This window comes from Hyposmocoma kahamanoa, unplaced genomic scaffold, assembly GCF_003589595.1.
Source record: "Hyposmocoma kahamanoa isolate Upper Pololo Valley unplaced genomic scaffold, ASM358959v1 88, whole genome shotgun sequence".
Classification (NCBI taxonomy): Eukaryota; Metazoa; Arthropoda; class Insecta; order Lepidoptera; family Cosmopterigidae; genus Hyposmocoma; species Hyposmocoma kahamanoa.
Genome location: NW_020654466.1, coordinates 18,183,145 through 18,199,854, shown reverse-complemented (window position 1 = coordinate 18,199,854; position 16,710 = coordinate 18,183,145). Strand labels below are relative to the sequence as shown.

Here is a 16,710-nt window from a genome sequence, read left to right as displayed (position 1 = left end):
TCCGTGCGTCCGTGCGTCCGTGCGTTCGTGCGTCCGTGCGTTCGTGCGTCCGTGCGCCCGTACGCCCGTGCGCCCGTACGTCCGTGCGTCAGTGCGCCCGTACGCCCGTGCGCCCGTACGTCCGTGCGTCAGTGCGTCCGTGCGTCAGTGCGTCCGTGCGTCCGTGAGTCCATGTGTGCGTGTGCGAGCGCGTGTGCGTGCGTGTGCGTGCGCGTGCGCGTGAAAAAAAAAACATTTTAATGAATTACCATAGTGACTCTGGACGATTATAATTTGTTGTAATAATTTGTCAATTATTTGTAGTATTTGCCTTATTTAGTATAGTGTTGTGCCGGCACTGGCAAATCAATGGAACACGATTCGCACGAAGCGTCAATGTTCCACATTTATATGGCGAACAGCTATGAAGTAGAATTCCCTACTTGCAGACTTATTTACTGAACGCTATAACAGAGCGAATAGGTAATATTTATAATGCTCCATCGTGGACCTCATCGTCACTTTGCGTCAGGTGGGATGGAGGTCAAATACGCACTAAACTTATAAACTTATTCTTTTATGTATAAAAATATACCACCGAAAGATTTATTAGTATATATTTGCCGAATAAGGGATAGATATAGATAATACGATGCACCTTTTAGAGCAAATACCTGCTACCAGCACATAACGAGAAAACTGCTGATCGATGCATACATACATGCCATGTGTGCCATTACCATGTTCTGGTAATGAAAAAAATTTCACACAAAAGTATAATATTTTATTAAATTTGACCAACTTCTGCTGTCTCGATTTTTTTCGTCCCATACAATGAAATGATCCTTAGACTAAGCTGAGTCGATCAGCACTAAAAATGTAATCAATTCTATTAATTTTTATGGACAACTCAAGCTTAAACAAAAAATTGACTATGCCAAAATTGTTTTCACAAAAAAGATTGAATGGATCCTAAGACAGTTGTCTAGTATCTTCTATGGTTTCGGGTTTCCCCATACTGTCCCATATAATATGGGCTAGAAATAATGCGTAAAATGAGTAAGCCCATTCTTCCATGGCACTGCCTTCACCTGACTTTTCATTGTCAGTAAATATTGGTATTCAAATTAAAATTAATTTATTCGTTTTGAATAGGGTAGGGAACATTATAAATATTGATGATAAAATTTAATTAGAACTTAATCCTATTCAGCCTCAAACAAAAGCATGCAAAATAATAATAAACAATTGAACAATACATTACCAAATTAAATGAATTGATAAGGATATGCCTTAATGGTGGAAGTCATAATTTAATTAGATTAGACAAATAAATAATTTTAAAGGAATGTGTGTATCTAATCAATTAGTCTTTATATTTCATAAAATCGTCAACTGAGCAGAACAAATATGATCTGAAAGCCACTTACTCGCAATTCTATTTTAAAACTGATTACTGGAAGAGGCTTAGGAAATCTGGTAGCATAAGAATTACTTTTGAAGCGCTTTGTCTTTGGTATTGTGTCCATCTTACTTTATTTGGGTTTCCTAGGTTTCTAGCAGCTATGCCCTCCGCTATTACATAAATTTGATTGATTTAATTTTACAAATATACCAACCCCGACAATATACTCGCATGGGAGAGGCAATATTCTTAGCTTTTTTTTAAATAGGGTCGATAAGAGACATGGCGCTACGCTGCAGGCACGTATACACCTCTTTTGAGCAATAAAAACATTCCCAAGATCCGTGCCGTTGCCCCAAATTATGAGACCGTATCTGAGTATAGATTCCACATGCAGAGAATAAGCTGCCATGTATTTATTTGATGCCTTTGAGAATTTGTGAAGAGCAAACGCAAATCTATTTCTTTTAGTACACACATTGTCCATTTGCTCCCTCCAATTCCATTTTTGGCATATAAAATTAATCCTATGAATGTCACATTGGACCGTTCTGCAGAATTTGTCCGTTGTAATTCGTTTCAAATGTTTTTGTTCCAAAATTATTAAAATGAATTATCTTTTCTTAGTTAAATTAATTAGAAGATTATTGTTTTGTAGAAATTTCATTAGAGATGTGAATGTTTTAATTAATTCATTTTTGTGTTCTTCCAGTATTGATTTCATTGGTGAAGTGACGATCACTGATATATCATCTGCAAAGAGGATTATTTTGTGTTCTGTACTACCACATATATAGTAGAAATAGCAGGGGACCAAGTACGCTACCTTGGGGAACACACGAATTATTATATTTAAAGTCTGATTTATACGTTTCGTTACAATTGATTGTGTTAAGTTGGGTTATTTCCACATATTGTGACCTATTTTTAAGTTAAGATTCTAACCAGCTCAGTGCTGGCCTCCGAGTTTCCATTTGCTCTAATTTAACTAATAATAAATCGAACGAAACGAAGTCAAAAACTCTAGACATGTCCAAAAATACCCCAATGTATACAGTTTTTTATTTACATTTTGAAGAGTAAGGGTACTGGTGAAATTACAGGTTCATGGGACTTGTCAACTTATGTCTCAGGATGACAGGCGCAGTGGTAGTGTCCATCAGATCTTTGCGATTTGAAGCTCTGAGTGGCACTGTAACTGTTATGGACAGGCATGTAGCTCGCCACCAGGCGCATGACTAGTTCGTCCCGTCACTTGATATTATAAAAAAAAACAAGATTTCTACTGCAAGAAATATTTCCATTTTATTCCAAGGTTAAAAAGAATTAAACAAACACGATGTGTACAGCGACAGGTCCATCAAGGGGCATAAATATCCAATCAATCTAGAGGTAAATTCTATATTTTCTAAAATGAGACAGCCGTGATCATGGTACCTGTAAAGAGCAAAAAACATTGGTTTCTTTGAAAAACGAACATAAAAAATAGTTTCATTTCCTAATCTAATTTCTTTTCTCATTATATCTCCTAGGTACCTCGTGGGGTTCAAGAACCTTCTCCGCAGTATCGAATGCAAAGGCATCGGTTCAGTTCTGGGCATTAATTACTTTGCTAGAGGATATCTTCAGCCGAGGGATCATGAGCGGTATGTATCTAACTTTCAAATTTGCTAACCCCTCCTACAGTCTACATACTTATACCTACATTGACATTTCAGTAAGATATGTGGTCGATGACCGAGTCACGAACATGAACCAGTGTTACTTGAAGTTTCTATCTTTTGTTAATTGGCTAAAATAATGTTCATGTAATTTACATTTAAAGCTTCTGTTCTAATAAACCACTGTTGAATTAACTTGCTGTATTTTGTACGTTAATTGCATCATTGAATTAAAGTTTTAATAGCAGTAGAGCTCCTTGTAAAAGAGATCGTCCAGGGAAGTACTGCCACCTTATCCATTTCTGCCGCCAAGCAGTAATATGAGCATTACTGTGTTCCGGTTTTGAAGGGTAAAGATGTTAGTAAAATTACAGGCATATGGAACTAGTTAACTTATGTCTCAGGGTGACAGGCTCAGGATCAATGCCCCTCAGATCTTTGTGATTTAAATCTCTGAGTGGCACTGCAACTGCTATGTTCGTCCCGTCACTTTTTTTATAATATAACAGTTGCAGTGCCACTCAGAGCTTTAAATCGCCGAGATCTGAGGCACTGCCACAGCACTGTGCCCGTTGGTACTTGGTATTATAAAAAAAACGCCGATACAAAACAGTGTAAATACTAGAAACGTAAATAGAGTCAACATCTGTAAGCGAACAAAAGTAACAACTTGTCGAAATCAATTGTATAAGCCCACACACGATAGTTCTATTATAAGTAGGTAGTTGAAAGATTATGTAGTCTGCAGACTGCCCTGATATGGTATGGAATGATATGGTAACTATGATCTGATGCTCCTATCAGATCATAATTACCATATTATTGTAACGTCATCGGATTTCTGTAGTATAACAAATTATTGGTAGATCGGAAAGGTGGAAGTAAATTGAATGTTCATTTTATGAGTGAGATGACTAAGAGGGAAATGATCTTTAAATAGTTCAACAAATCGAGTTCTTAGTTCACAAATGTTCATCAAACATAATTTGAAAAAATAAAATAGGCTTTATTTAACGCAGAATACATAGGCAAATTTCAAATATTAAACAAGGAAGAAAAATTTTAAATAGAAAACCACCGTAAGACTTAATGACTAAAGTAACGGATAAAACACACATATTTAAGTCAATTTTTGTTCGAACCAGTTCATCATCAGTTTGTTTTGAACCAGTCCGTGGTCCTTATAAAGAAGAAAAGTATATAAAAATAAATTCAGGTTAAACACACACAGTCACAACTCAGCACTCATACGCACCTGAGAACTATGCTAATTATATAACCCGGGCTGTTATTCTGCTAAGGCCCGTCGTAAATTTTAACACGACAATTCAAATATATATTTAGGTGCAAAAAAATATAAATTCAAATAGTTGTACACAATAATTAGGCACTAAATAAATAAAATTTGACACAAACAACAATTAAACAAAGAAAATAATCAATTTCAGTCTTTTAAATTGCACAATACCAAACATACACAGAACAAATATACAAACCCAAGCTACTTCGGAAAGCCAGCGTCCCGAGATTGCTTTTCAAAAAGCCACTGTAAACATTTATATTTCAAAGTTGGTAGTTTTTGAGACACTGCCGTTCGAACAGAAGGAAAATAGGTCGTTCCAAATTTTTGAAGCAACGCCGGGCAACAGACATCTTTGTCTGCTGCCCAGACAAAAATATCTTTATTTTTACCATTTTGAGCCCCTATTGCGTAATTTCTCATCATTAACTCTTTCTTTAAATTGACATTGCAAAAAACCATCCCGAATAAATTAGCCTTCAAATAAAGAAACCGCTTTGAGATCACACCATCCATGTGGTTGATACGATACTACAGACACGTAAATACACCGGCAAAGGCTTCAAACTTTTATTATCCCCTCTTTTTACGTGTGGAGTTAAACAGGTAGTCTTGTGGTCAGAATCCGGCTGTCCATCCATGTCTGCATTACTTACAAATATTTTGCAATTATTTCGTTTACAGATACATAGCACATATGGTCCTCGGCAGAGATCTGCTAGACAATACGCTGAACTTGGTACCTTCTCTGATACCTCTGCATAAGGACATCAAGGAAGATAGCACAGAGTATCAGGTTTTGGAAAGCAAGTAAGTAATAAATAAATCTTGCTGTGATGTTTTGTGGATTAATAGTTACTCGTGTACTTAGATCATAACTGATAATCAATGGTCGGAATAGTGTGTTCATAATGTCTACATATAATTCATAATTCATTTATTCATTGTTTCATTGATGATAACTTAACTAATTATTAATCTCGTAAACAAGCTGTCATTAGTTATTACAATTATCAAATATATCAAAAGCAATATAAAAATTTAGATCACAATAATTAACATTTAAAAGCATAAATATAGTGATACTATTTTTTTATTCAACTAATTAATTTATTATCTAAATTGGACAAAATAATGCTCGAAGAAAATATTAACATAAAAATAAATAATAAATCCTAACAAATGTTCGTAAATTACGACAATATTATTATGTCAAAAACGTGATAAAAATTAAGGTATGTTTTGACATACCTTACTTACCAGTTGAATAATAGTAAATAGATACAAGAAATTACATGGAAAGCTGAAGTTGGAGATTTAAAGTATTCTAGTGGCGCCATTTAAAAAATGCAGTTGATAACTCTGCCGTCCACTAACTATAATATGGTTAAGTGACAAATAAATGGTCAAATAAAAGAAATAGAGCACAAAATTCTGTTTTAAAAACAGTTAAAATTAGTTAATATGTTCGACATATCGGAGCTTACCCTAACGATGCATAGCTGAAATATCATGAAAAAATTTCAATATTCTAAAACTGGGGTATGGTTTTTTCTTACATCTCAATAAATTATTTTGCCACTTAGCCAATAATACATTTTTTACATGGCTTCGTTTTATCTTACATTGCCATTGACTTACAAATAAATGGACGACGGGTCTAATACAAAAACCACGAAAAAAATGTCCCAAGTCAACCTATTCGAAATTTAAATTGTAATGTCATCGCAATATCGCGCTGTCAGTAGAACAAATGAAGACTAAAGCGGAGTGTCGCGCTCTGTATACGATTTTAGCGCCTTACAATTGCGGACACTTTTTAGCGCGGACCCGACGTCCATATAATTGTAAGTCAATGTACATTGCAGTTAAACTATTTCGGGAAATCCGCTATTCAAAAAGTAGTTATTCAATATTTAGTGGTTTTTAGTTGGTTTCCTTGTATCTCTATGTAGACGTTTATCTCGGAACACCCTGTTCGGACCGTTTTGCTGTTAACGAATGGGAAGGAAAAATCTTGAATAAACGACAAAGATATGTACACTTTCTTTTATAAGTGTACGAAAACTTAACTGGATAAGGTTGGGTACCACATCCTATTTTGTAGCGCGCTAGTTTCCTGTAGGTACGTCTGGTATGCTCTAGGCAACAATTGGCGAGTACCTTACGTCGATTGGTTAATACTTTCATGGCGATGGCAAGCGTTATAGTGCATGCCATCGATACGATAAGAAGCAGAAGCGCGCTAGTGTATTCCTGTAATAGTTGGGACTCATAAATATTCAACAGAAACCAGCAAATTGTGGACAACCGCAGACGTGTGGGTAGCGTCAGCGATGCAATCGAGTATTACGACCAAACAGCTACTTTGCTGGATAAGCTTCGGGCTGTGCAGAAACAGCTTAGGGAGTATATTCGGTAAGTAGCATTCTAGTTTGCGAAGTGGCATTGATGAACTAAAACATATTTTTCAGGTTTGCTTCGCACCGCTCAGGATTGCCGGACGCTTTAAACGGAGTAAAATTACTGTTTCAAAAAATCATGTAATATTAGCGATTACATGGAACTTTTACTATTTTTACCTACAAGAATTTCACACTAGTTCAAATTCTCGTAATTTTACGATAATTCGCGACGTCTGGCAACCACGACGGCGCCTAAATATATTATTAATAAAATGATGTTTTTGGATGTTCTTCCTTATTTTTTTCTTACATACTCAAGCAAACCACTTTAACTGCTTAAAAGATGTGATTGAAAACATTACTGAGAAATTAGCACATCTGATTAGATACGGAAGGGTCCAGGCCCATATATGTCGTAGACATCACCACAGATGGAATAGATGGTTGCTGGACTGGAGACCTAGAGTAGGATGTAGAAGCGACCTAGTCAAAATGGAAATTTTTCAATGAGGAAATTTTTGAATAAAAAAGATACAAGACTGGAAGGAATGGCGTGTGCGAAGAGACCTACACTCAAAGTTTGGTAGATAGCGGTTGAAAAGAAGAAATTTTGTCGAGTCTTAATGCTCTGGATGTTTCGGACCAGATATACCCCGCGTTTTTTAAAATTATTATGTAATAGGTACTGTTTATTAGCAATTTTACGTGTTAATAGTCGTGAAGCAGTAAAAAAATCGTATATATCCTCTATAGATCTTCCAAGATAACTTTAAAATGCAGGATGGACCATGCTCTAGCTTTGTTATGCTTCAGTTAAAATTAAGAATTAATCCTCACAGTTTAGGATTAATAACTGAAAACATTAACATTTTAATATTATTATCATCATCATCAAGCCATTTATATGTCCCACTGCTGGGCACGGGTCTCCTTTCAGACGAGGGTTTAGGCCATAGTCCGCCACACTGGCTGGCGGGTTGGGGACTTCACACGTTTTCCGAGGGTTGTGAACCTTCTTCAACGTGATAGATAGATAGAGAATACGTTTATTTGGATTTACGGACACACACACGTAACAGAAAAATATGTAATACAATTTAAAAAAAAGAAAAAAAACAGCAGAGTCGCAGCACTGCCGAACACCCAGTTATGTATGTGTGCTGTAGCAGCGCAAAAAGGCCATAGCTCAGCGTCGGTGTTTACATATCTATTGTGTTTACTCAGGAGCAAACCGCTGATTTTCAGCTATAACCTAGAGGATTCCGCGGATACGATAACCAGCTAACTGACGCCATTTTCATGTTGTATAAATTAAACAAATAACAATTTCGAAACTAAATAAATACGGAAGATGCATAATAAATAATAATATTTTTTTTAGATTTGATTTAACTGTGTTAATAATATAACCAAATTATAATGAATTAAATGTGATTATTATATAAAAGTCAATTTAATTATAAATAGGTATGTTACACAATGCTATGTAGGCAATTTTCGCTACCTAAGCAAAGCGCTATGGAATACCTTTTTTTTGAGAGTCTAGAATAAGTGCCTTTACCTTTACCTTGAAAGTGCATTTAGATTTTAGAAGTCTTAAAGGTGGTAGGATATTGTTCCAACACCCTGTTGCGCGGTAGCGAAAACTGCCAGTGAACGCTGCTGTTCGATGTCGCTGTACGCTTAGCGGGGCGCGTAATGATCTGGGGTTATGGTCGGTCGTGTAGTTTATAAAAATGGGAAAATTGTAATTTTGAAAAAAGATATTCGGGATTTTTGAATTTAACAATACCAAACATTAAAGAGGCGAGATGTAACTGTCTGCGAGATTCCATATTGAGTATACAGGCATTGTTTAGAAAAGGCGTGATATGACTCTTAGGCGGAACATCAAAAATAAATCTACAACATGCATTCTGCACGCGTTGTTATAAGCGACTTGTTTTGTATAATAGTCGAGGGCCATAAACAAGATCTGCGTAACTGAGACGAGATAACATCAGTAACCCGCATACAGTGATCCTCACTCTCTCGGATAATAAGTTTCTAATTTTATACCAGACTTTCAATCTATAGAAACAGTTCCTAACAAGATTCACTATGCGTCTTTCGAAACGTAGTTCGCTGTCTAACAGAACACCTAGATTTCTAGCTTCGTGAACCAGGGAAATATTTTGACCTAGAATACTAAATACTGGTGACTTATTTAAAATTTTCTTAATCAGAACCTTTGATCCAAGCACCATAAACTTCGACTTATTAGGGTTAGAGTGCAGGTTTCATCACGGTGTTTTCCTTCACCGAAAAGCTCATGGAAAATTTCAAATTAAATTTCGCACTTAAATTCCGAGAAACTCAGAGGTGCGAGCCCGGAGTCGAACCTAGGACCTTCTGCTTGAGAGGCAGTAAGTCAAACCATTAGGCTACCACGGCTTCCGGCACGGATTATTATACATTATATTAAAACTTTGTACTCTAGATAATCAACAACTCCTCACCGCTCCTACATAAACCACAGTTTGGGTTATTGGGAAACAACCCTGTGCTTTTATTATTGTTTACTGGGTCAAGTAGTTTAGCTCCGAAAATGTTCTATGTACCAATAGCTCATAGCTTAAATATGAGAAAGTAATAATAGTAATTGTAATTATTATAATTATAGTGTGTCAACCCCATCTAGTGCGTCCGAAGCGGACTTGCAAGCGTTCTACCTAATATCGCGACGACCACCCATCCTCGAGGGACTAGATTAGTCTTTGCGAATGTAGTTGGCGCTTCTCGTCATCGACCTTGTTTTGCCAAAATATCACTTTTCATGAAAAAACATGGTAATAACGAAACGACTTCCGGTAACTTCGGTCTTAAGCGTTATTAGCAACCGCAGGTGCGGGCACGCCCCAGTTGGTATTCGGAGACCGCGTTTTTGCGTTTAACACTGGTTCGAGATAGAAGTAGTTTTCAGTTTGTGCTGTAATTCTGTATTAGTTCCTGTCTTATGTATTTACTTACGTCGTACATAAATGCTGGGAAATATCTCTGTGCCCCGTTTTTATATATAATAAATACCCATAGTGCTCTACCGACTGACTTATTTATTTAGCCTGGCCATATAATTTATTTAAGAAGAAATTGCAAGATATTATAATAATTAAGTTCATTGAATGACAGGATGTTTCGCTACCAAAGAAAAAAAATTTAGAAAAATTTGTAATGCCTGCTGTAGCTGGTTCGTTCCGTGGTTTAGTTGGAAGACGGTGGTTCGAATCGAAAGAATCTTTGTATTAATAAATATAAATGATATTAATTATTTTTTACAACAATTTAAACATTTTTAAGATTATACAAATATTTGTGTGCTTGAAGTGTTCATGAAAGTTATCAAATAATACGCTTTATGACATTGACTTACAAATAAATGGACGACGGGTGTAATACAAAAACCACGAAAAAAATGTCCCAAGTCAATCTATTTAAACGTAGTGACATGTAAAGGAATATGGAAAAGCTAAAACGTTGAATTTAAATTGTAATGTCATCGCAGTACTGTCTAATTTTGCTTGCTTCGCTGTCAGTCGAACAAACGAAGACTAAAGCGTGAATGACGCTCTGTATACGATTTTAACGCGCTACAAGTTCGGACACTTTTTAGCGCGGACCAGACGTACATATAATAGTAAGTCTATGCTTTATGAGAAACAGATTATGTACGTACAAAATTACGTTTTTATAATAGCTATAGAGCTCCTTGTGAAAAAGTCCAGGGAAGTAATGCCATCTTACCTAATTCTGTAGCGAAGCAGTAATGTCAGCATTACTATGTTCCGGTTTTGAAGAGTAAGCGTGCTGGTGAAATTTCTGGACTTGTCAACTTAAGTCTCAGGGTGACGGCGCATTGGCAGATCTTTGCGATTTAAAGCTCTGAGTAGCACTGCAACTATTATGGACAGGCTTACCATCAGACGCACAACTTGTTCATCCCGTCACTTGATATTATAAAAAAAAAATTATAACATTCATATTTAAGCACAAAAAGTTATTGACTAATTTTATTCACAGTATCTCCAAACCTCTCTCCTGAATAGCTGTCGTTTTGCAGATAATAAAATATGGCCGTGTTATAGATAATAAGGCAAGGGTGCGTTTTCTTGTCACTATAATTAGTCTTGAAAACTTCTACTTCACAAGCAAATGCGTTCTTTAATAATTAAAAAAAGATGTTGTTTTTAAGAAATTGCTTTTGTAGCAAATGAAGCAAACAAACACAGGTTTTATGTCTCAACAGTAAGCCGATCCGGTACAATTTCGCACTCCAATAAAGCTAAGCAAACAAACCATAGATTTAATTCGATACGTGACTCGAGTGCAAGTCGGGTTCGCTTCGAAAAGGGATTTAATTTTAAAGCTCTATAAGGGAGGAATTAATCACCAGGAATTGAAAACCAGCACAATACCTAGAAAGGACTGAATGTCACCACCTAATCACTTTATGTCTCGGAGATGATTTCATTCAAACAAATTCTAAATAAACAATTATTTACGGTCGCTCAGACATGTTTCATAATAGTTAATTGAAAGAAAGTACCGCCCTTGAAACTTCACTAAACAAAGAAGCAACTAATTCTAAAATTTCGCAACTAGAACTGACCAATTCTCGACTTTTTCTTGGTACAATCAGATCTAACCTAAGGGCTGTGGTTCAGGAGATTGAAAAATGATGCCTTCGGAATAAGTATATTTCAGCGTGGACAACAAATCATTCTTACCTATAACTTTAGAATGGCGGGCCGACTAAATCTAGTTTTTTGCTACTAGAATCGACTTAACAGCAACTTTTTATCTGGCTAGTCAAATTTCGAAAACTCGACTATGGTCACACTGGAATAAAGCACGCCAATAAATGATTACCACTAATTATTGGTTTTTTACCACGGCATCAGTTCTTTTTAATTTTCCGATATTTCGGAACGGGTACACGCATCATGGTCACGGGCTGACGTGTAACTATTCTGAAATATCTGGAAAATAAAAACTCATATCGTAGTAAGAAACCAGTTATTAATGATAATCATTACGAAAGTCTGTCTATATCTCACTGCACGAATTTCCTCTAACAAACACTTAAGGGCGCGTCTATTTGACCGCGTGTACGTATTTAGTGACTGAACTGCTATAGCAAAATATGCTCTATTTATTTAGCATTTACGTCCCGGGCGCGCGGGCGAGTCTGGCTTGTCTTAGGACTACGCGGCGGCCACGCGGCTATCGTGCGGCTACAGTGTGGCTATCGTACGACTACCGTGAGGCTACCGCGCGGTTATATTATTCCGAGGAATTTAAATGTTGATGCCCAGTAAATAAAATTCAGATTGCCTCCTTGGCCGAACGGTTGCCATGCCGTGCAGAGGACTCGGGTTCGATTCCCGGGCCGGGAGAAATGTTTGTATGGCCTACATTTATTTCTCTGGTGAATTTGGGAGTAATTTGTGGTTGTCTATATATGTCCATGGCACTCGTGATACAGTGTTTCCCTAGTGCGGGGCTATGAATTTGGGTGCATTAAAAACAAAAGATTCGCCATTAATGTACGTGATCCGCTAATCCTCTCGTTAACCATCAAAGGCACAATCCGCTGACCCAATGCGCTTAGTCTCTTCACATATCGTCCTGTAATACCTATTAACAAAAATTGTGTTATATAATTTCCACAGGGAGGGTGTGAACGAAAGCCTGACTGAAGCCAGGAGGAGTGAAGTGGTATGTGCAGGGATCCTTGTTCTGGTGTGTGTAGTGTCACCCATCATCATTGCATTAGTTAGAAACGCCGTAAACACAATACAGGTAAGCATATAAATATTTTACAATAAACTTGTTGCTTGTTAACCAGTGTGATATAACAAATTTTTGATAATGTTTATTTATCGAATATGTTTTACTACCATGATAGTCATGATATATCTTTTGGAAAATACTCCATTCGTTTGTTATTATTATTATAATACAAAGATCGTACAACACGAAAAAAAATTCCTTCGTTCAGTCTGTACTCGAGTACAGACTGATCGAAGGATTTTTTCAGCAAACACTGGTTCGAACCAGGGTTTACTGAAATCAACACAATAGGAGGAATATAGTATGGCTTTATTTTACCCGCTTTGAATACCGTAACCTCGCTTTTCTTCGGGTTATACTCTAGGCCATAGGCGACAGCACACGCCTCACAAGTCGCAAACTGTGCCAACGCGATGACCGACAGGCTAAGCAGCACCATGTCATCGGTATAGCTTAAGTTGTGCCTTTGTTGAAATTCTAGTTGTGCCTTTTTTCGTTCCGAAGGCAATATACAATTACACAACCTGCACTCTTGTTCGTAAAATATTACACAGGTACTGACAATGAAAATCACACACATGCAATATTTTTTTTTTGTACTACGCCATTGGAAGGTTTGCTAGTACTTATAGCACAGGTTTTCCCTTTTTAAGTACCAGCGGTCATATCTACGGGAAAGACGTTTACTATACTTACTAGTTTCAAAATTGCATAATAGTTTTTGATCAATCAAACATTGTTTAAGCTTAGGGCACTTAAGTAATACTGAAAATGCGTGGTGGCTCGAATTATGTGTCCGGAAATATATAATTAAGGATCCCATTTCCATTACGTAGAAATAATTAGAAGCGGAGATTGTTTATTGATTGATTTAATTATCTCCTAAATTTTAGTTTCATTTCGTAAATATAATATTACATTATAATTGCAGAGTTTGTCAAAGTATAAGAAGTTATTTTAAGATTGTCAAATAATGAAAATACCAGAGTTCAAAATTATCAAGTTACTAATTTCCTTTGATAATCGTCATGATAATTATTCGTATACAATATATACGATAATTATCCATGCTGATTCATAGTTTTGTCTCTTTCATTTTTGACAAAAAATTACAAACTACTAAAAAACTAAATGAACACGAAAAAAGTATTATTATTATTATTTTCTTAATGGCAGTCACTAGGCATGGGCCAGTGTCAGTTTCATGAATGTTATCAGTTAATATTAATAAAAAACGCGAACGTTTAGGCAGCAGCAAGGTATTTATTTTAAGATGAATCTCTTCGACGGAATTCTGTTGTGGCGATCATACCTGAGGTAAAAAAAACAATTATGGACAAACAACTAACTAAAGCATTATATTATTAGAGCATATAAAATCACACAAAATATTAATAAAGGGGGTATTCCCCACAAATATTGATTCGTCTCGAATATAACATGTTATATTCGAGACGCATCATGCCACGACATTGTTAGAGGTAGCATTTTGTTATTCCAATTAATTTTATAAATATCAAGATTATTATTTAAGTATATTTTATGAAGAAAATTATCATAATAATCATCAATGATAATTATCACTTCGAACTCTGGAAAATATGCAATAATAATAAAATAAACTATTTGTTGATAATAAATATTAATGTCATAAAGGTTTAGTATAAATTTTATGTCTCCATTAAAAATCGTTATAACAAATACGCTAGGAAACATGTTTACAATAGTAACATTATAGTTATGATTGGTACCCTATTATTTTCCAGAGCGTCTCCTACCAAAAGTAACTGATGTACAGAATCAGAAATTGAGTAGAACTTTGTGAGTGTCACTTTAAAATTAATGATCCGGATACGGACGCCGGTTCATTCGATTAGAAAAACGAATAAAAGAGAAAAAATCCAGAAGGAAATAGCTTTATTACGACAATCGATACAATATAAAACCAAATATGAGTTACGTACAATCGAGAAACATTTTCGTTTTGCGTCACAGTATAACCTTAGGACACATTTTCATTTTGTTTATCGAAGAAACACAATATTAATTTCAAGACATTAATCAACGACTAACCGGACAGTTTACAAACAGACTGAAGCCCATCTTGATTACGTATTCTGGATCCAGACCTTCGAGATTACGGTACTCGGGTTCCTTATTGGTGTGATTATCTCAGACTTTTTTTAAACCCCGGACGTAAAAAGAGGATAGTTATAAGCAGTCATTGGAATTGAGGGAGTTAATTTACCTAAAGTATGAACGTTTTCTTGGTATGGACATTCCCATTTCGTCATCAATGCTTGTAAAATTTCTTTCTTTCATTCATATTTCATTCTTGTAAAATGTGCGTCGTCTCATGTTTATTTTTTAAATGGTTAAAGTATTTAAATACGTAAGTACCTATAGAAACACAATAACAATATTTTATACAAAATTACAATTGGAAATAACAATTTGTCGCCAAGGCAAAGTACTCAAATATTCAAATAATAATAGTCGTTCTTCGACCGAACGTCGAACAATCAATAACACCTGAGGATGCCTCGTGGAGAGGCGAAACACTTGTCGGGTATATTTTTGGTGGTGGTGTCTGTGACTGTATGTAGTTGAGCTTGTGTTATTTATTTTAGTAATTTTATGCGGAAGGAGGAAAGGAAAATTAACAGCACAAAATATTCAACACAAGCACGGCTATTTTGCACTATTCAACCTTCACCGGGTTCTCGGTGTAGCAAATTAATTTACTTATATTTTTATTAAAATGGACTTCCGCAAAGTAACGCCTGAATCTATTAATTAATAATAATCAGTTCTGAAAAATCCAGGGATTTATAGAAGAATATCCACGTTATTCCTTAGTTTAGTTAAATTAACCCCCTCAATTCTGATCACTGGTTATAAGTTTGAAGTCATTGTCTGTGTGTCGGTCTGCATCGTAGCTTCCAAACGCCTAAAGCCATTTTTTTGTTTTATTTGAAGGCTGACTTAATCGGGATGATTTTTAGCTATGTTTGATTAACATCGGTTCAGCTGTGTAATTATCAGCTCTTTTCTCAGTTGGTATAAGGATCTCACTCATAAAATGAGTTATTTATTTTACAACCATTTGTCTGATCTACTTGAAATTTATTATTCTATGGAAATCTGATGACGTGTGCAAACTACCCAACGCCTCGAATCTTACAGTAGAGTTATCGTGTATGGGCTCATTATAATGATCTTGGCAAGTTGTGGGGTTATTGACAACGTGACCATATCTCCCGCTTTTTCTCTAGCTTCGTGTCCCGCTGTCCCAAAAATATTTGATTTGATTCTGACAAATGAAATCATTACTCGCCCGAAAATATATGTATACAAAGCCAGCCCAACAGACTACACAAGATTAGTTCTTATTTTCATTTTTGATCATTAAATATATGTATATTTAAAATTCTTTTATTTTTTAATTTTATTATTCATTAACAATTTCGTAACTATCATAAACATGTTATTTATTTTAAAAACAATAATAAATTAACACGCATCCCGCCTGGAGTACAGATATAATGACTTTATTTACTCTTTCAAATACACAGTATTGAGGGTGTTTTAATTTTATTTTTAATTATATTATTATTATTAATTCAAGGTGTACGCCAGAAACTTGTCAGAAAAAGCTCGAGAACTGGAGTATGAGAAAGAGCTGAGCGACTCTCTGCTGTACCAAATGCTACCACCCAGCGTCGCCAAACAATTAAAGCAAACACAACAGGTAATCACGAAATATACATTTTGTATATACATCATATACGAGCGGGGTCAAGCCGGGTAAATGTCAACAGGTCAACAAGGTTCGTAGCTAATTGGATACAAAACCTTACTGGAATTTTGTAGAGATTTTTAAAACAACACCACCACACAGAAATTAAGACACTTATATCAAATATAATATATTATGTACACTTACTTATCATCATTGTATTGTCAACTTAGATGCCAGAATAATATACAAACTTATACTTTTCATTCAAAGACAATAAAAAAATGAAAATCAAATCTTTAATCACTTATTCTACAGTATAATTTTAACCACATGTTAAAAGCCGTGCTAAACCCATCAACGGTAGCAATTACGTCATTTTTATGATATGA

At 35.5% G+C, this 16,710-nt stretch overlaps 1 protein-coding gene across 1 annotated transcript in view; it reads left to right on the top strand.

Annotated features, from left to right (window-relative positions):
* The window catches only part of LOC113235629, a 180,149-nt gene that overhangs the window by 147,335 nt on the left and 16,104 nt on the right, over nucleotides 1-16,710 (top strand). The window contains exons 6-10 of the mRNA XM_026471411.1: nucleotides 2,917-3,030; nucleotides 5,030-5,155; nucleotides 6,635-6,763; nucleotides 12,459-12,588; nucleotides 16,208-16,330. Coding sequence (XP_026327196.1) covers nucleotides 2,917-3,030; nucleotides 5,030-5,155; nucleotides 6,635-6,763; nucleotides 12,459-12,588; nucleotides 16,208-16,330 — 622 coding nt within the window. The remainder of the gene's footprint in view (nucleotides 1-2,916; nucleotides 3,031-5,029; nucleotides 5,156-6,634; nucleotides 6,764-12,458; nucleotides 12,589-16,207; nucleotides 16,331-16,710) is intronic.